Source organism: Vanacampus margaritifer, chromosome 6 (assembly GCF_051991255.1).
Source record: "Vanacampus margaritifer isolate UIUO_Vmar chromosome 6, RoL_Vmar_1.0, whole genome shotgun sequence".
In the NCBI taxonomy this organism is placed as follows: Eukaryota; Metazoa; Chordata; class Actinopteri; order Syngnathiformes; family Syngnathidae; genus Vanacampus; species Vanacampus margaritifer.
The window spans coordinates 22,743,864-22,765,274 of NC_135437.1; the positions used below are offsets into that span (position 1 = coordinate 22,743,864).

Below are 21,411 nucleotides of genomic sequence, written 5' to 3' on the forward strand. Positions count from 1 at the left end.
ATTAGTCCCAAACGGCAAGGTACCACACTAAACCACGTTGCCCGGCACAACACCATCCGGCCTCTGTTGCTATTCCATTTCAACAGGCGTGTGGCATAATAGGTAGCTTTGAATACGTTGTTTTTTTCCCTCCTTAATAATTTTTTTTTTTAGCAATTTAAGAATTTGAGAATAGTGCAAATACTAATTTAAATGGGAGTAAGAGTAACCTGAACAAAGAGCCCAAGTTTTTAAAAAGTTCATGACTGAGCAGTGAGCACACACTCAGCAGGACATTTTACAATACTCGGCTTCCACTTAAAAGTATGTCAACAGGAAATGCTTTAGTAAGTGACGCAAGGGAGCTCTTCAACTATTCAACTAATTTCCACTTAAAATAAACAGTGCTTTGACTACAGGGTGTATGTCAGATAAATTTGGGTCAGCATTCAGAACAAATTTCTTTGGGGGCGGGGGGGGGGGAACATTGCTTAGGCTTGCTTGGGCTGACAGTGTGAACGATAAGACAACAATTAATGATTGACGAAAAAGCACAATCGCAAAATACAATAGTTCCAGGTGGGATTCTCTTTCACTTTACCATCTAATGTGTTTTTGCGTCCATCAGCTCCAATCACCACGTCAAAGTCAAAGTCGGAGATGGAGTGGCTTGAGGGCTCGATATCTGCTCTCCAACTAGGACCTAAGGAGGGGCATAGGAAACCAACTTGATTATCTTCTGTTACACATGCGGTGGGAAAAATAATTTACATAATAATACACATAAGATGACAGGCAGTTAGTGTGTGATGTGATGTGTTCAACAGTTCAGTTTAAAACAGGGTGAAGTAGCGGATTGATTATGGGAACTTTACTGTTTAAGTGACAAATTTCTGATTTGATTGAGGAACAATTGAAAAGACTGAACGGTGAGATTAGTGACTGAGGTGGGATTGATCATTGACTTAATGTTACAGTGGAAAAGAAATCTCTCACAAAAACTTACTATCATCAGTCTGTTCTTTTGGTGGCTCTACAAGTTTGATGAATTCCACATTGACATGGACCTCAACCCCAAGAATAAGACAAATTTTCAGCAACATCAACTGAAGCTGACGGATACCTGGAAGAGATAAGCACCGAGTTACAGCTGTAATGCATGTAAAACAACAATAACAATAAATAGATGATTGACGGATTGGCATGATAACGTGAATTATCCATTCACAAAAAACTAAAAAAATGTCAGCCGGTTTAAACAGCTCCACTAATTTTCTCCTTAATTTGTACTTTTCCAGCTAGGGCTGTGCAATTAATCGAAATTCAATTACAATTTCTATTATTACACTCCACAATTAAAAAATTACATTAAGATTATTAAAGGGACTGCAACATAAGAAATCAACTTTTTGGAGCTTTTAGCCATATTAAAATGCCAATTCCTCACCAAAAACATGACCAAAACTGTGTTTTCCTCCATTCGCCCCAGTATGAGAAATTCTAGGTTATTCTGCTCTCCAAGCACCAACCCCTCCCAACCTGAGAAAACGAGCTGTTGACAAGTTTTGACGTCATTGCGTGCGGCCTCTGTGGACTAAACGCACGCCCACTTTCTTTGAGACCTCCCACCATGGGATAATGACTAAAGTAGCCTTCATCATTAAACATTCTGTCCAAATGAATTCAAAGCAATCAATTATTCTTCACATTTGTAATGCCAAAGTGCAATGAAATGACAATTGGCTGTCTAAATATTTATTGACTGGCACTGGTGTAAAATATTTGCGCTGATGAATTTGAATGGTGTAGTGGATAATGTGCTCGCCCCATAAGCAATAGGGCGCGGGTTCGTGACCTGCTGTGGTGCTTTTTTTTCCTCCTCCTTTCCTCTAACCTCTCTACTCCCCTCCTTTCAAATGTTTATTCAAGAATTGATGGCTTGCGTGACCAAACGGAGAGATCTAGCAGCCCGTGAAATTTAGAGTCCATTTTAAAAATCAGCTTAAAACCTATCTGAGGGGCGCGGCAGCCACAGAGAGAGAGGCAGGGTTTTACTGAACCGAGCGTTTGACTTCCGGGTAAGAAAAATAGCCACCGAAGATTACTCATATTTCATAAGAAATTACATTGCGATCATGTCAAAAGGTAAGATTTCATCATTATATGTCTATATTTAACTGTGGAAGGGCTTAAAATACCATGGTGCAGACCCTTTAATAAAAAAAATTTGAGTTATTTAAATGTATTTGATTTACTTGCACCTATTTAAAATTTTAATATTATTATTTTAATAAATATTGTTTCAACCAAAAGAAATTTGAATAATTAGTGTTTCAAAGAATTTTGTCTTAACATTTTTTATATTTAAACATTTTCTTGTTGTGTACCAAAAAAATAAACGATTGTCCCAATTGTGATTTCAATTATTACCAAAATAATCCTAATTAATATTCCAGCCTTTTTTTGTTGTGCACTGTGCTAACATATCTTGAATTGTTTTCAGCGTTTTTTGGCTGTAACATTGTTTGACACATTTTTCGTCTGTTGCGTGCACCTTTACTAGCTAGCATCCTCCCTTATCGTGCTGGACAGTTTGCACTATTTGCAGTCTTTTGGCTGTGTGTTTCTTTTTTTGAGCACAGAATATCAGCTGTTTGACTGTCGCTGCTTGCCCACAATGCTATGGCTGCAAGGAGCATCACCCTGATGCGGAGACAGCTGACGTCCATTCGGCAAAGAATGCATCTTGAAGAAGAGAGGGATGAGAGCCGGCGCCAAATTGAAGTAAGCAATTCAACGCTGCTAAATATAGGTGCGAGATTGGAAAAACATCTCTGTAAAGGCAGCTCTGTTTTTTGGGTCACAAAGTGTCACACACAGTATCTGCATGGTTGATCTGAGTCACATAGCATGTGTCTCTTATAAACAGTATAAAGTTGCTGGTCACAGATTTAAAGAAGTAAAACGACACAGTTAGCTTTGCAGAAAGACATGTTGGTAAATGGCCATGTGAAACAGGGATCAGGGTACCAAACATCACTCTAAAGTTCTTTTAACGTGGCGGGAAAAATTGACGCATCACAAAAATATTTTCGAATGCTAGAAATAACTCCTCATTTTTCACGGAAAAAGTAAAGCAAATTAAATAATGTGTGGTAAATGAAATAAATGTAGACTCCCTTGTCTGCCAGGACACTAAAAAGTTAGTTCAGGGAATTTATTCATCAACAGTTTGTTCTTCAAATTTACTCACTGATATGATCGATGGAGCCAGCACAGAATTTGCCGTAGAACTTCTTGGCCCCTAGGCCTCTGAGGTCTTCAATGGTGAAGGGCCACAGATGAAGGACATTGTTCCTGGAGAAAGTGTCCCTCTTCTCAATCACCACCACCTTACAACCCAGCAGGGCCAGCTCGATGGCTGTCCGCAGACCACAAGGTCCACCACCAATGATCAAACACTAAACAGGGTTGGAGAGGAGAACAATAACTACTAAAAGGGAGGACAAGTGCTTGTGACAGCATTTGTGTGTATACTTGCTCTGTGGAATTACTTGGAATTGCAAAGAAATGCCTAGACGTTTAAACAAAAGTATATGAAAAGTTTGTTTGTTGAGTCTGATAACAAAAACATACCGGTAAATAAAAGATCGCTAATATGCCAACAATTGGAAAAAATACATTAAATTACATCTGTAATAATGCAAGTTACTGTAAAAATGGTGCAAATAGTAACTAAATATATATATATATATATATATATATATATTTGTGCATCTTTAAGAAAAACGCCAAGACCAGTGTAAACTGGATCCCCTAATGCTAAAGTATTTTGTCTCATGTGGCTTTGTTTTGATTTAGGTTTGTATACATTGCCAAAATCTCTTTCCTAAACATCACTTTCCCACTGTCATAAACCGATAGGTTTATTATTTTATGCAAGCGAGGCAAGAGGGGCCTGCCGGTCTTCGCCAATGTCATAAAAATACAGTAACCTGTATACAATACATATAATAATGTTTTACAACAACGCTGAACTATGTTTACAATTTAAAAGGTAAGATGGATGGATTTGTAATGATTGTGGTTTATAAAAAAGCGGTGAGTGCACACCGCTTGCCTGGTCGTGTGTTCCCATTCAATTGAATGAGAGCTCCAGCCGCAGTTAAATGAATGAGGCCGAGCTCTCCATTCAGAAATAGCGCAGGCGGCGAGCTTTGCGAGCGGGTCGTGAAATCAAGATTATAATATTTCATCCATGCTGGTCCATATGAAATTGTAAATATGGTTCAATGTTGGCGTGACTTGCCACTCGTGAAATGTTATGGCAGAGCCACACACTGCGGGTGTACAAGCTTGGACAGTTCAAATGATCCCCCGCCCCAGTCCTGCCCGGCGCCTGTTGTAATGAAAATGCAATGGAGGCCATGTAGTGTCGTTCCGTACGGTGTGGTGTGGTTTGGTAGCGTGCCGTGCGGAGCTAATGGAAAAGCGGCATTAGATTCTAAATACAGAAGGAACTGGGCCAAACAGCTACAAAAAAAAAATAAAAAGATCTTCAAGCACTTTGTCTGGCACAATAATTCAGCTGCGGCTTTTGACTAACAACTCTGCTATCTCCCCTCAGAGGCCTGTTTCCTCTCCAGACATCTTATCTTTAGTAATGATATGAAGTCATTGAAGTACCATGTTAAAATGGCATAGCTTTGCTGACATAGGGGTGTGTGCCCTGGAGTTATCCTAACACACATGACCTTAAGTATTTCGTTGAGACAAACAGTTTAATGGTGGATGCTTAGTCTTCCCCTAAATTTTAATCTTTCAGTCTACTAGAAAGACCATTTTTGGACCATTTCAATGCCGCATTCGAAGAAGGTGGGAAGTCTAATTTATCCTATTTGGATTGTCTCAATTCCGACATCAAAGCATTCGAGGCGAATATAAATAACAAAGATGGTTGATTCCGATAAATTGTTTGTTGTTCTGGCTAACGCAGTCAATCTAAATCACGTTGTGTAATGTAAAGTTCCTTTTTCGAATAACTAAATTAATGTTATTAGAAATAAAGAGACAAATATATTTATAATCATGCAAATGTTTTTGTCATTTATGGTCTATGGGGGACGCCATTGTCAAGTGCCGTCAGATTGAAGCCAGTTGGTGAGGTCAGGGTTCTTTCTTTTCTTTTTTTCTCTCGAAAAGGGGTGTGTTCCAGTACCTACTTAATAGTATAAGGTCAGAAAAGTCCAACTTCCCGCCTTCTTCAAATGCAGCATAAGTATCGACACACTTTTAACCTGTATGTGATCGACATGTGCTTCCAAGCTGCAAATATTTTCAATTATACATTAGAAAAGATCGCACAGAATAGAATGCGGTGTTACTCTTCGACAACATAGACCAGCCAAGCCATGCAGTTTGATGACTCAATTAAATTATGTTTTTGCTCCTCCAATTAAAGATGTTCTTTATAATTACCAGAAACCAGGTGAAGGCCAACGTTCAGATATTGAATGAGAATGAGCCTGCAGGCACTGACGGCATCAGCCACCGATTCTGGAGCAGTTTGATAGACGACATGAGATTTCACTGCTTTTTTAAAACTTAAGCTTAAAAATGTGTGTGTAAATGCCCAGTCATCTCGGATATGGTAATCCACAGATGCTGAATCGAGGCAACTGGAGGAGGCAATAATGTATTTTCAACAATACAATACGAATACAGTTAAAACAGACTTTTAAAAATTGAATATGGGCTATAGTAAAAAAAAAAAAAACTATATCATATTATATTATGCATGTGTGTCAAAGTGGCTAAATGTTGTATATACTGAGAATGCTAGTTTTGAGAGCAATTCTAGGTCTCTTACCCTAGTTCCTTGACAAGCTTTATTCTGGCTGTACACCTTTTGCTGTGCCCTCTTGTCCAATTTGGTCCACAAAGCTTTGACCTTCCAGGAGTTGACTGCTTCTTTCAGTGAACTGTAGAAGTTGGTGTAGTCCAGTGGATCCAGCTCCAGCTGCCTGCAGAGGATACTGAAGGCCTGCAGAGTCCCTTTACATGTAGCCATCTGGACAAAGTTCTCAAAGAGCTGGATGGCCTTCGCTGTGCGCTCATCCTCGGTCTCACCCATCCTATCTGATTGTCATCAATGGCTCCCTTCTCCTTGCACACTGAGAGAACTCTGTCCTAGAATGTTGCCATGCATATCTGGTTCTGGAAAATAAATAATAAAATATTTAATATTCACTGATAGACAGAATAAATAAATTTAAAAAAAAAAATATATATATATATATATATATATATATATATATGAATTACACCTTGAATACAATTGTTATAGCTGATGCCTGAAGCCCATTTTGCCCCTCTGCTAAACAAAGTATTTCTATTCTTAGCTTCAGGACAATCGGAACAAAGTGAGCAGTGGGTATTAAGGGAGCTGAATAGCAGTTTTTGTGAATGAGAGGAGCAATCGCGTAATTCATAACTATCATTTTACAAAGTAAAGATGTACATTCCATCAGAGGTTTTCCATGAAAAAATAATCAAAATTACTGCGGCAATGCCAAAATAACTGGTGTGAAGTTATTAACTGCAGCGCTGTACGAAAAAAATGTACAGTGTTCATTCAGCCAACTTTAGCACTACATGTATCACTTCTCTGGGTGTTGGTGTCATTTACTGTGCTGCGTTCTGCAGAAGGAGCACAATCCATGCCAGGAACATGCCAGCGGGGTTATTAAACTTATCCTGAAAGGGTCAGATTACAACTGGAGACATGTCGACCAATGAAGAAGAGGAAGTCTCTGATCAAACCTCTCTTTGGCCACCCATTCCAACCCCATCTTGGCATGGGTTGGTTGATTGGCCCACTTTCATTCAACTTAGTAGTCATGGTGAATAGTTCTGGGAAGTATATTCATTTTAAGACCTCGCCCCCACATTAGGTTTAGGAACCAAAGCCAGGATGTTGCTGAGTTAAACAAATAAGTAAAGTGAGTAGCGACACTGATGACAAGATAACCTCCTTTGGGAAAGCAAGAACCAGTATATCCATAGGGAGCATGTTCTTACAAGCAACTTTTATCATGTAGCATGGGACACCAAGATAATGCATACCAAACCTAGATCGCTTACATCTTTGAGGCGATAGCAATACATACGCTTCTGATTATAAAATAGTGGGATACAAAATAGTTAGGAGTGCAGAAAGTCCACCATGATTGTGGATTGTACTAAATGTGTTGCTGAACTCGCCAATCAATCGATCAACCGATCAATTAAGAATAAAAGTTTTCTATTTAATTTAATTTAAAAACAACATAAATATGGAAACATAACTTTCACAAAGATTGGAGAGATTTTCAGTAGCAACTAAAAAGTCCAAATAAAACATTTACATAAGACAAAAAATTTTGAGACCTGTAACAGTAGCAATACTAGTAAAAACTATGGACCTGAATGCACCATCTAATGGACCATTTGGCCTTTCAAATTGAAATGGGGAAAAAGTTAGCGGGTAAAGGAAGAGAAAGGTTACATTCCAAAGGCAACAACTCCTTGTAAGTGGCACTGTAAATAGCCTTCAGACTTCTATGTGCTGCCTTGCTAAACATTTGTCATGTTTGCTTCGAACATATGCCCCTTGCATTGCATGCATGTACACTTAAAGCCAACAACAAACCAGAACCGTTCAAACTTTATTAATTGGATTTTTTTTTTTCTACAACACATATTTCCTTTGTTCCGCTGTTCTACTGAATTTCTGATAGGATAATGATGGTGTGTGCATGTGTGTGTGACTGGATACGTTCAGCTCAACAATCAGGGAATAAATATGGAGCACAAAAATCACACATGGAAGCTGAACTTTGGTTAGGAAGCAGAATCTTCATGCTTCCTCTGCTATTCACTTTATGGTTCAAAGTTGATCACACACGACCTAGTCTAATTTTTTTTTAATTATTACATCAAGATAAAGTTACATTTATTTATTACAACTTTAAAGCTGCATTAAGCTAGTTTAAATGTTAAAATTACAGATTTTTTACACATCTACTGTATATGCAGAAGCAATGCCCTGATGTGTAGAATAAGTACTAACGTGTTTACAACAACTGCGTCGATAAGCCTATAAACCTCTTCTAAATAGAGGCATTCGGGGCGAAAACGCTAAGAATGTGACGTCATGCGCTCCCGTCTCCGGGTAGAGTTTACAATTTTTTTCCCCCCACTTCCGCACGGTTTTAATTATTTTTTTGTATGATTTGAATGTAGTGCTGGAATGCTCAAAAATAAAAGTTTCCACTTCTGCGCCATAACGTGTAGAAGAAGAAGTGCTCACCCTGAGACACTTGGGATAAACAACACGACTACAAGTGCAAGCTTTTACATCGATGAGAATGGAATCTGCCGGGAGTAAGACACGTTCGAGCACATCTGGAACTCCGGCACGGACCCCCCAAAAAAAGAAGAAAGGAGAAGTTTTATCCAGCGCGACAAAACAAGCCAAATTATAGTCCAATAGGCGCAGACAGAGGACATCGGAGCAGTGACAGTGACAATTGGCCTTCTTTCTACTAAGAAGGTAAGATATGATAACAACTGTACGTCAATGTAAGTTGTAACAATAATAATGACACATGAAGGTGGAAATCAAAAGCTTTAATATTGCTTATGAGCGTTGAAAATGTGATCTAGAGAACATGATCCGTGTATGGCTGATACATAAGTCTGCCTGTGTTGCACATTCTTTTTTCTGCATTCTGGTGTCAGAGTGTTTAGTGTACACATCGCACGTCTCCCAGGGGAGAAGGGACTCATAGCTACGTGTTGTTAGCTCATGGGCTAATTCGACTCGCGGGTTAATTTCTTGTTTAACAAATTAATTCAAGCTTTATTGTGTATTTGAACTACAGGCCTAAAATATTACTAGAAATTCTTTGCAAGCAACTGCACTATATCACGGTATAAAATTAGATTATCTGTGCAAGCAGTTTATAGAGAATTGCTCTATCATTGTCTTATTATCTTTCTATCATGTTATCAGTTGAAATCATGTTTGCTAGTCTGTAAATAGTGGCCTCTTGCCAGAGGAGTTTCTGTTCGCTCGTTCTCGTACAGGCCTGCGCGGCTCTTCAGTCCAGAGGTGGCAGTCGTATGTAAAAAGGTTTCAAAGGCAGCTTTAAGGATCTACTGTATTAAAATGTTCAATACTAAAAGCAAGCATAAGCGAGCTGATGAAAAGTCACTGGAAAGTCAGGGATGTCTAGGTTTCGCCGACATTTAGGATTTTTCTGCACCTCATTGAACATCCTGCACTGCGGTGGGCTCTTGCACTCGTCTTTAGAGGACAGCCACTACTCGGGAGACGAGCAACTTAGTCTTTCATACTAAATATACTTTGTATTTGATGATTTTGCATTAATTTCAAGATTTTAATCAAGTAAATATCTGTTACAACTAGCTTTAGAGAAAAAGGTAGAAAAATGTGATTATCACAATTACAGAAAATTGTGCGATTAATTAGTTAATACATTTTAATCGTTTGACAGCACTACTAAATTGTAAATTATTTTACTATATTGGGAGAAAACAAAGCTGACATTAGGTATTTATGTGCTTCCTGGTTGCTGAATCTAAAGATAAACTACTTATAGCCATAGTGCTGAGACGTATCAGGCAAAACTGACTATCTATGAGCCACATCTGAACGGGCCACCATGATGGAGGATGACACACCCATGACTAACATGTAGATAAAAGGCTATGACAAAATGCACGCCCTTCGTCAGCACAGTGGAGTGGGTGATTCATGTTGAATTTCTGATAATGTGTGTTGTGCCTTTTTCCAGAGGGAACACATCATATGGACGTGGCGTTAATCCGTACTTAAATATTTAGCAAATTATTCTCTACATGAACATAGCTAAATGTTTCACAAATAACTCAAATGAAACGAAATATGGAGCTATTCAGTTTCAGAATACTTCCAATTAATTGCTTCCTACTGTACAAGTAACGAGCTACAGTACAAAAACGTTCGCTGTGGAGTTGCTCAATAAATAAGTTTATGAAAATAAACTAAATATTTGCTTTAATAAATATCTTCATGAATTTAACTTGGAGTAATATGTGTATCACTGAGAAAATTTCACATAGGCACTTACACTGTTAAATGAACATTTAAAAATGCAGGTAATAATTACTGTCACCATTTTTGTGTTGTTCAGATACCGATACTGGTATCGGCAGAGGCCCCGATACTGCATTAAAACAGTGGTATCGGTATTGGTGAGTACTAACAAGTAACATGCCGATACCATTAATTCTGTTGCTAATATAGGACTTTGGATGCAGCATCTTGTGTCTTGCTCATGCACAAAACTCACTGATGTGTGACATGTTCACTGCATGCCGAGCTAAGATATCCTATTGGCCCTTGAATGCTCTGAACCAATGGCAAGACAGCTTTTTCAAGTTAAGGAAAAAAATGGTATTGGTATGGTATCGGCCAATACTGCAAAGCTGGGTATCAGAATCGGTATCTGAGGCCAAAAAACGTATCGGAACAACACTAATTAATTTGTTTCAGTATCTACTGACAATTTCAGTATGGTCTGACTGCTTTCTCTCTGAGCTTACGATAAATTGATTACTCTTATGTATTGGATGCTTTATGAAACTATGATTTGAAATAGTCTACTTTTTTTCAGATTAGGTGTAGTCCCACCAAGTATTGGTGGTGTTGGATCAGTTTCGCCAATAACAGCTTGAATTCCACTCTGGATCAAATTGGAAAGGAAATCGGTGGCATCAAAACATCATCTCGCCCACGTGCTAAATGGCACCAAATTTAACATAATCTTGTGCTTATATAACAAAACATTCTCAGGTATAATTTGACACACAATCAGCCCATATGCTTGCTAAAATAAAATATGAGGCAGAGGTTTTGCAGCCTGATGCTGCTTCAAGCACCTTTGCTCTTACCCTCTCTAGTCGTTTGACATCACTAAATTAATAGTCTTTAAGACTGGGAGTGATAAAAGGTATTAAAATTAATTATAAAAGGTATGAAAATAAATGGATACCGACCTGAACACCCTTGTTTAATATCAATTTCAGTGACATTTAGTAAACCGTCCTTGAATTTACAATTATATTTTGCATAACATCAATTCGGTGAAAATGTCTGTCTTCAAATGAAGCCCTCAATCGTGCTACCAAAAAATATATATCTGATAATTCATTGTAATTAGTGATGCACGATAATATCGGTGACCAATTTGGCGTCAAACAGATAAACCAGATAAGAGAGAAATCCGCCGATAATTATCGGCAATTATCAACCAATTTGACTTCATACAGATAAACCAGATAATAAAGAAATCCGCCGATAATAATAGACATGCCGCGTTGGTCCATCTGTTGTGGTTGTGGCTCAAAGTTGTGTCCTTGTTTTGAAAACGTATCAAGTAAAAAGTACAGATACTCATGCTAAAATGTAACAGATAAAAGTAAAAACTAGTCTAAAATATAAATACTCAAAAAACCACAAAGTACTGAAAAAAACTACTCAAGTAAAGTAACGAAGTATTTGTACTTCCCATCTCTGTTAGTGATGTAATATTGCTCTTTCATGATTGTTTGAAATTAATAATCAAAGGTTAATATTAATACTACCCATATTTCATTTTTTCAGGTGCCAAGTGACAGTCCATCCGCAAAGCATTTACAGCACTTCACTTTTTCCACTTGTTACAGCCTTATTCCAGAGACTAAATATGTTACCTTGAGTTTTTCTTCTACACAACACCCCATATCGACCATATGGATTTTTTTTTCCCTGAAAAAAAGGCAAAATGGGCAATCTATATTATTCACAGCCTTTGCTCAACACTTTGTTGATTGACCTTAAACAACAATTACTGTCCTTTGTAATACGATACCACAAGCACAACCTATCCTTGGGCAATTCCGCTAATTTGTCTTTCCAACACGTCTCTAGCTCCATCAGATCAAATGGGGAGCGTCAGTACACACGACAGGCATTTATAAATTTCTCTTGAGATGATAAATCGGATTCAAGTCCGGGTGCTGGCTGGGCCACTCAAAGACATTCAGATGGTGCTTTGATATCTTGGCTGTGTGCTGTAGGCCGTAGTCCTGCTGAAAGATGAACCATTACCTCAGTCTGAGGTCAAGAGTGCTCCGGAGCAGATTTTCATTCTGGATGTCATCTTTCCCTCAATCCCGACCAGTCTTCCAGCTCGTGACACTGACAAACACCCCCACAGCATGATGCTGCCACCACCATGCTTCAGTGTATGAATGATTTCCGCCAGGTGATGGGCACTGGCAGCGCCTGGTTTCCTCCAAATATCTGGTATTCATGGCAACAGCTCAATCTTTGCCTGAGCAGAACAGAGAATTTTCTCTCACATGGTCTAAATGTTCTTGCCTTTGGTCAAACTCCAGGTTACCTGCCATGCCATGTACAGTACAATTCTAATAACTAAGAAGTGGCTTCTGTCTAGCTACTCGGTCATTATCTTTGGAGGATTGCAGGAGAAATGCTTGTCCTTCTGGGAGGGTATCTGCTTTTGAAACAGAGAAACGCTGGTGGTGGACTTGAATCAATTTTAGAACAAGGCTCTATAGAACAATTTAGTCAAATCCATTAGTCAAATATTTACATTGATTGGCAAGACGGGTAGCAGTGTGTAGGCACTAAAACTCATGATGTTGTATTTATCTTAGTGCTGTCAAAGTTAAAGTGTTAACCAATTAATCACACAAAAAATGATCGGATTAATCATGTATTAACGCAGATTAATAGCAATATTAATTTTGACCACAGATTATCCTTTATCTTGACACAGGATGGTTACGTTAAAGGTAGCACAGGTTGTGTTTAAGCAATAAACATAACTACATGCATTAAAGTAAAGCATTTAATAAATGTTTGTGTAAGACATTCAGAATATTTGTTCATGTCAAACTATCTGGGTCCCCCCCCCCATTTTAAATTATGCAAGCAATTAACTGATTAGAAAAAGAGGAAGATGAGAACGCAGTGGATCAAAATTTTTTGAAGACGTCCTCATAACATTAAATGTCGAAAAAATTAACACGTAACAGTTGCTCTTTAAATTTAGCAGGCAAAAATGTTGATTAAAAGCCCTTTTTAATGAAGTGATTAATCAAAATTCTAACATGGGATTAATCTGATTTAAAAAAAATGATCGTTTGACAGCTCTAATTCATTTATTAACTCACGTCTGTTTGAAAATCAAACAAAACTTTAACCCATGTACAACAAATTAATTATATTAAATCCAGATTAGTGAGAACTCAGCCACATTGAACACAATGCATTTTGAATGCCATATGTTTACAAGTACTGAGACCAGCTTTGACTGTCGCATGCAAGTCCTTAAATCAAACTCCTAATCCTCATAGTATTAGCGCCCCAAACTGTAGATGACGGAGGCTGGATTAAGCCCACAAACTTGTCAGTAGTTGTTGTGAAAACAATACCCCCGCACTTCCATTGTACATTACATGCATAGCCATTACAAAACCATTGCTAGGGCTGGGCAATAATTCAATATCAATATGCATCGTGACAGACACATTACCAATTACAATAGAAAATGTTTGATAGAAGGAGGGAAAAAAACTGAAGCAAAACCTGCTCCCTGCATTGTTTGTGCTGTTGGGCAGCCACTACAGTGTGGCGTTAAGTTGTGCCACAATTACAAGCGTCTAAGTGGAAATTTTGAGCACATTTGTGTGTTTTGAGCGGAGGTAGTCTAGTCACAGTGTGCTCCTTTGCCCAGTGCGGACACAAAGAAGAAGCAGATGGACCAATGAAGAAGACGTGTGCGCACGTACATGTGTCGTATGTAGTGTGGCTTAACTTTGTTCAAATAAATGATCAATCACCTCAGTGCAACTCTTGTAATAAGAGTGTATTGTACACATTAACACCTCAAGATGGATACATGGAGTAAAAGTCAAGGAGTTCTCTGTGCTGGTTCCTGTTTTTTTTCCCCCATTTTTTTGTTTTGTTTTTTTAGACGGCTCCGCCTCTAACGCTCAGCATTGCCATGAAGTCACAATTAGATAAAAGAATAACGTGTCCTGAGCCGCCAACAGGTTAAAAGTAGACTTAAGACAGCTGGTCAACTGTAATGCATGCGCTCAAAAGACAGTATTAGTTCACTACTTACATTTTATGAACAAATGAAGGTTAATGTAAGCTTTTACGGCACTGCTTGAGCCATGTAAACATTGCACATTACAATGCACACAACAAAAACATTGTACAATCCTTGAAAATTAATTTTAATAGTAGATTTTTTTTTAAGCTAATACATTTTTTTGTATTTTGATTAGGTAAAAAAAAAAATCCCTAGGTTCAACATTTTCTCATATTGCGTATGATTGTGTTTATTGGTCAACAATGGTCAAACAATAATGCTGTCCCGTCACGTTATGTTAAGGTTTTCAGCAACATTTTAAATTTAAAAATTGATGGGGATATCATTGTTCTAAGCTACAACATATTGAACCACTGCTGCACTTCTTCCAGCAGTAGTCGTTCAAAGAGAGTGTGCTTAGGCACTGAACAATTTAAGCTTCAACATTTGAACGCTTCATCATTGTACAAATTGCCTATAGTGCACCCTGAGAATTGAGATGCGCCCACTGGTCCTACAAGAACCACAAAGTTATAGATTACTTTTAATTTCAGTGCGTGTGTGTGTATGTGTGTTATATTTAAGTTAAATAGGTTCCGTCACCAATAAAGAAAAGCTGCATGCAATTTTGCAGCAGAATGTATTTCTCGTTTCAGTAGTAAACATGGTAAAATAGTTTTTGTTTTTTTATGTATTCATATAACAATTTATATTTTAAGTATTTAAACGATTACTGCAAGCATTGATTTTCCCTATTCAATTATCAACAACATTTATTTCAATGTTATCTTAGTGGGAGGCAAGAATGAGCGGCCAAATGCAACAAAAGCATTAAATGAACAAAGTTTAAATAAGTTATTGGATAAATGAGTCCATAATTCTTTGATTCCTACTCACGTTAATGGTTGCTTGACTATAACAACAACAACAACAACAAAAGATTAAATCTGCTCTTAACATGGATTGAACAGGTATTATAGCCTGGTCTGACACATGACTGTTTATATAGAGTAAGACCCCCAAAAGATTAACAAAAATATGAGGTTTTTTTTTTTTTTTTTTTTTTAATCTCAAGTCAACCAATGAAAAGATTATCTGACACACTGGAGCTCAACTTGGCCTTTCTCATCTGACAGCAGCCCATGTCAGCCAGCAACACTTAGCTCCCTGGTGTATTTTTGTCGCCTGCTCTCTCCCCTCATGCCGATACGTGCAGTGTCACCCCCATATAAGTCAACCACTCATTCCAGGAACAGCGTGTGCCACAGTGGCTTGTTTTCGTGCCGTTATGCACTGAATGACAGAAAGATAAATGAGAAAAGCCTAAGAGGGAATGTGATATTAACATCTTTGGTGTCAAGTGCAACATCGTGATAATAAAAACATAATTGTTAATTCCAGTAATTCCTAACACTGTTTTATCTAGACACGGTCAGAGCTTTGTAATACAAAGCAGGGTGAGAAAACCATACAGCACAGAAAGAAATAGAACTCCAATAAATAATGGCGACAGAATATGGGTGTAATTACGTATGTGAAAATTTTATGTTGATAATTGTCACAATGAGCGGAAAGGAAAAATTGACAAATAAAAACAAATATGTACATTTAAATATTTCCACAATATTATACACACACACACACCTTTTGAAGTTCATCCAGATGCTTAGTAAATTACAGCTTGACCATTAGGATATTTGCATAAGTTAAATGCATTGTGCCACACATTACATTAATGTATACAATACATGACGACGTACAGTATGATTAATTAAAGGATCTTTGTGCAGTTTGTCACTTTATTTACTCGCGACTGCCACCTCTGGCCCAAAGCGTAACTGCAGCATCTGTGTCAGGCTCGTTCATGGTGCGCGTGCGAGTACGTGCACGATCTTAAAGCGACAGCCACAGTTGACAAACAAAGACATGACTTCAAATGGAGTAAAGAAAAACTCCGTCCCTCCCCAAAGAAACTGTGGCGTATGCAGGGTCCGCACACTCTACTACAAAGGGAAGATAAAAGCGGACAGGTGCAGTCAGAGTAAAACAGTCAGGGCTCTTCGTGCTCATCTGGGCATTGGTGGAGCATGCATGATGTAGAAAAAGCTTTAATATGACCTTTTTAAACAGCACAGTGCACCTTTAAGAGGGATCGTTGGTTTACAATGGTAATGACATCAGACCTTTTGAGTTTAGAAACGGCGCACAATGTATTATTAGCGCAGCAACATCAGAAGTTCAGAACACATCACTTCATGGCACAAGATGAAGGTATGCTCAGTAGGGCTGGGTATCGATTCTAATTTCTTCAATCGATTTGATTTAACAAGAGTTCAGTTCGATTCTATTTTATTTATTTTTTTCCCCCAATTTGATTCAATTCTCTTCAATACGATGCGATGCGATATTGATTAATTAATTATGAAACGTCAATTCTTCTTAAATATCAAGGACATGATAAAAACTCCACAAATTCCAAACTGAATTTTGCAGAGGCAGTAACTGGTTAAATTATTTCGTTTATTAAGGACAACACGTTATAATCACTTAAGTGTTACACAAACATTGACATCAGCAAGGATGACATGAAAATATCTTAATTCTAATTCAATAATTGTAAATATAAATTAAAAGGATTCTGCATTGCCTTATGTGCAATAAGTCAGGTCTATCATAAATGTAAGAAAATGCTTTTAAACTCATTAGAACAGTAAATTTCAAGAAAACAGTAAGATGAAAAAAAATCGGTCTTTAAAATTCTATTTTTTTAATGAATTTATGGGAAAAAGACATTAAAATAATCTATTCAATATCAGGCTTGAAAAGGAAAATAAATTCAATATTGATTATTCAATTTTTTTTTAAACCCGGCTCTAATGCTCGGTTACAGCTAGACTTTGGCCGATATTAGATTCTTTGTCCTTTTTTGAAATATTTGGGTAAATATCCCATAATAGCTGTTCACAATGGGTACTCCTGCAAGCCTCCGTCCGGTAGTTTTCAGATTCAGGTTTGAAATGTCCCGCTCTCTGTCTGCAGGTGTGATGTCATGCGCCCATTGTCTATGTGAAGAAGGGAGTGTGCAGCTTCATTTTTCAGCCACACGTAGCAGTAGTGATTCAAAATTCAACTTGCTGCATTGAACATCTAGAAGTGTAGAGCATTTGTCAGCAACAAAAATATTCAGAAATAGTAATATGATTTTTAAAAATCTGCAAATTAACTGGACACACTGGCACAAGTATAAGAAAAATGTACCGTCTCAAATTTTAGGAGCAAAATGCCACCATTTACGGCCAGTCTGGAGCCGGCAGCCTCTCTAGCGCAAAATAGTAACTGCTCTCTACGAGGTGCCAACACTTGAGCATGATTTTTATTACCACGATGATCAGGGGCAGAGTAAGGGGGGTTTATGTTAGGCGAGAAAATGCTTGTGTTCAACAGCCCCTGTGCCTTTTGATGGGCTGGTGACCAGTCCAGGGTAGTTGTTCACCTTTTGCCTGAAGTCAGCTAGGAACGGCTCTAGCTGCCCAATTACACTGAACAGGAGGTGGCATGTTGAAGATGGAAAGATGGAAGGATGGATGGTCAAATTGGGATTTTCATCAACCTTTGTAAGTAGCCTGATTCCAAACTGATGCTGTCCAAATCCAGGAGTGTTTGTTTGTTTTGCTGTTGTTTACACTGACATGGCACTAATCAGGATTCTGCCACTGGAAAGAAAACCAAACAAACAAACCTGGAATCGCGTCAATGGAACATTTAGAACAGGAGTGGGCAAACTTGGTCCTCAAGGGCCGGAGTCCTGCAGGTTGTGGATGTTTCCCTTCGCTGGCACAGCTGATTCATATGATCAGCAAGCTTTGCAGAAGCCTGATAACGATCCTGATCATGAATCAGGTGTGTTAGTGGAGAGAAACATGGAAAACAGGCATGATAGTGGCTCTCCAGGACCGAACTTGGCCACCCCTGTTGTAGCGCAACCTGTTGCTTTGACCAGTCAGGGCTCCAGATTGCTCCTAAATGGTGGCATTTTGCTCCAAAACTTTGAGACTGTCTACTACATCTAACGGTGCCTGTGTGACCAGTAAATTTGCTGATTTTTAAAAATGTAATACTTTTGTTGCTGACAACATTCTGCTCTAAACGTCAGCTCATTTAACAAAATGAATGGAATGAATATTTACTTTGTTGACTTGTGGCGTACACCACTATATATTTTTTTTCTTGCACCCTTAAATTTCAGGTTAGGGGCAAATATTGTGCTGCTCGTTAAAAAAAAAAAAAAAAAAAAAAAAACTAGTCTTAAGACTTGCATGTAGTTGGCTACCTGAAATCTGTATTAATAGGAAAAGAGGTTTTAAGTTAGTGGATGATTCTGGCAGAAGAATTATCAGTATGGTGATTTTTTTAAACGGGGGAAATACAGTATAAGGTTCAAACCTTTGCAGGCTGTACTAAGAAATCTGATGTAGAAATGTATATGCCGGAAATATCAAACATCAATTTAAGGGCTACATCAGGGGTCTCCAAGTCCAGTCCTCGAAAGCCCCTTTCCAGCAGTTTTTTTTTTCATGTTTCCCTCTTCCAACACACCTGAATCAAATGATGAGCTTATCAACAAGTTCTGCAGAAGCCTGATAACGATCCTGATTAATTGATTCAGGTGTGACGGATGAGGGAGGCATGAGGAAAAAAAAAGGATGGATGGGGCTCTCGAGGACCGGATTTGAAAACCCCTGTGCTACCTGATATCAGTCACAGTTCTGGAAACATTGGTACTGCTGCCTTATGATTATTCTTAGTATATTACCTTGGTGTGTGTACAATATTTCAATATTCTTTGTTTTTATATTGACAATCTGGCTTGTTTGTGACTTGACCTCGACATTGTAATAAAGCAATTCATAAGCAGCAAGAGCATTTGTTTCAAACGGAGCAAAGCCACTGGGGAATGAAAATCCCAAATGACTGCAGTCCTTGTGAAAACAATTTGATTCGGTAGACATACTTGCAGTCAAGGGAAATTCAGCTCACAGTTTAAGGATTTACCTACAACCTTCTCTCTTTCCATTTCTTATTTCAGTTATCGAAACTATTGAAGTAGAATTAGATTATTGAACGCTATCGCAATGTTCTTGACAGTGGTTGTGCTCACGGCCTCTTTTCCGCCACTTGTCGTGACATTACGAGTTGGCTGAATTAAATCCCTGAACATTACACCTTAGCTAGTGGCCTGCTTTAAAATTCACCTGTTGTGCCGCTTCAAGCGAGAAACAGCGTAAATAAAACGGCAGTGCGTTCAGAAAAAACGCTCGCGTTGAGCAAGTTAGATAGAGTAGAATTGACTGGGCAAATTGCAGTCAGGTGCGAAATTCAAGTAACATTCTTGATGAACATTAAGTCGTGCTCTCACTCACATAGCGGCTGTGGCAGCTACTTACCGCGGAACTCATTTCAGTAACGTAACCTGTCGCAGTCTTCCGTCTTTATTCCGCGTTGTCTCCCAAATAATGTCTCCAAAGTGCTGCCACAGGTTGGCGTGAATGCCGAGACGCGAGAATGGTTCCACCGTTCCAGTGTCCTGTCTGCTCCTCACATTACCGCTGCCCCGTGTGTCTACTTACTTCTAGTTCACTGAATTGAATTGCATAAAGTCTGTTATCATACAGAATCAAACGCTTCCGTATTGCCTTTCAAAATAAAACACACACATTAATAGCAGCTTTATCTGCATGTATACAACATGACGGTCAGTAAGTCATTTTAGAAACATTTAATAAATTAAAAATGTCACCCATTATAATATATTTGACAGCAAAAAATTGGCTTCGCAATAGGTTTTGTTTTGATGCTAAACTCTTATTGTTTCGAGTAGATTGACACTCACTGTTCTATATCATACATTATTCAGCAATCAGTAGCTAAAATGTTCAGTTTAGATTACAGTAATCAGATTCTCCCCTTTAGAAGCATGCGTCATCATGGGATGTTAGGCCTTCAAATGACAGTATTATGTCATTATATTATACAATTAATGTCATGATGTTATGAGGATTCCGCCATATTGCATTTTTTTGAGACCACTTTATCAATGTCATTGTCACACAAATATTTCCACAAGCAGCCTATTATTCAAGCACGTATAAATGTGGACATTTTTATTTATACAAATGACTTTTTGTATTTACCAATACCAAAGACATTTTCAAATGCATACATGTCGGTTTTTTGGGTGTTATTTATTCATTTATTTATTTACTGTGATAGGCTGGAAACCAGTTCAGGGTGTACCCCGCCTACTGCTCGAAGGCAGCTGGGATAGGCTCCAGCACCCCCCGCGGCCCTTGTGAGGAATAAGCGGTCACAAAAATTGATGGATGGATGAATTTATCTATTTATTTATCTAATTATTTATCTATTTATTTATCTATTTATTTATCTAATGTATTTATTGTGGTCACAATAGCCTAATTCAACTTCACAACACTTCAAATTACCTCCAAACACTAACTGAAATTAACCAGCGATTTGGGGCCCCATCCAACCATTTCCTACATGGCGTGTCCTCATTCGAGTCACTGGAAATTTTAGCTTGTCCCGGCTGAGTTTTGGGCAAGAGGCGGGAGTACACTAGATTGGTCACCGGTCAACATTCCATCACAGGTTAAATTTACACACCAATTTTTTTTTTTAAATCACATATTCACACATGTGAATCTTGCATGTTACATGAGCACACAAAGTGAAATATTTCAAGCATTTATTTATTTCAATTTTGATGATTAGGGCAGAAAGACACAAAGATAAAAATCCAGTGTTTCACAAAATATTGTGACAAAGCTCAACGTTGTAGGCGCCCTGTGTCCCAATCATGTCAGCTAGACAATGCAAACAACTGCAGAGGTTTTCCTCAGCCTTTAAATAGTCTCACTTTGGTTTAGTAAGCTTCAGAGTCATGGGGAAGACTGCTGACCTGACGGTTATGCGTAAGACCATCATTGACACCCTCCATGAGGAGAAAAGGCCTAAAAAAAAATAGCAAAAGAAGCTAGATGTTCACATAGCACTGTATCAAAGTACATGAACAAAGCGTTAAGAAGAAGGGGGGAAAGTGACGGGAAAATGTGCACAAGTGACAGGGATGGAGAGGATGTCAAGCATCGGGGATTCCAAAATCTGGGGGTTGTGTCCTATGGATTGGATTGAGACTAGTATC

The 21,411-nt window shown here is 38.3% G+C and overlaps 1 protein-coding gene across 15 annotated transcripts in view; it reads right to left on the reverse strand.

Moving 5' to 3' along the window:
* Positions 1-19,810, reverse strand: part of LOC144053481 (F-actin-monooxygenase mical2b-like) — a 49,471-nt gene extending 29,661 nt beyond the window's left edge. For all 15 annotated transcript variants that reach the window (XR_013294443.1, XR_013294441.1, XR_013294442.1 and 12 more), the window contains exons 1-5: positions 19,637-19,810; positions 5,849-6,195; positions 3,233-3,440; positions 986-1,102; positions 581-682 (exon numbers count right to left, since the gene is read on the reverse strand). Coding sequence is in view for 8 of the 15 variants with exons in the window: in XM_077567966.1 (XP_077424092.1) it covers positions 581-682; positions 986-1,102; positions 3,233-3,440; positions 5,849-6,112 (691 nt within the window). In the remaining 7 variants the exon portion in view is untranslated. The remainder of the gene's footprint in view (positions 1-580; positions 683-985; positions 1,103-3,232; positions 3,441-5,848; positions 6,196-19,636) is intronic.
* Positions 19,811-21,411: the final 1,601 nt, after the last annotated feature.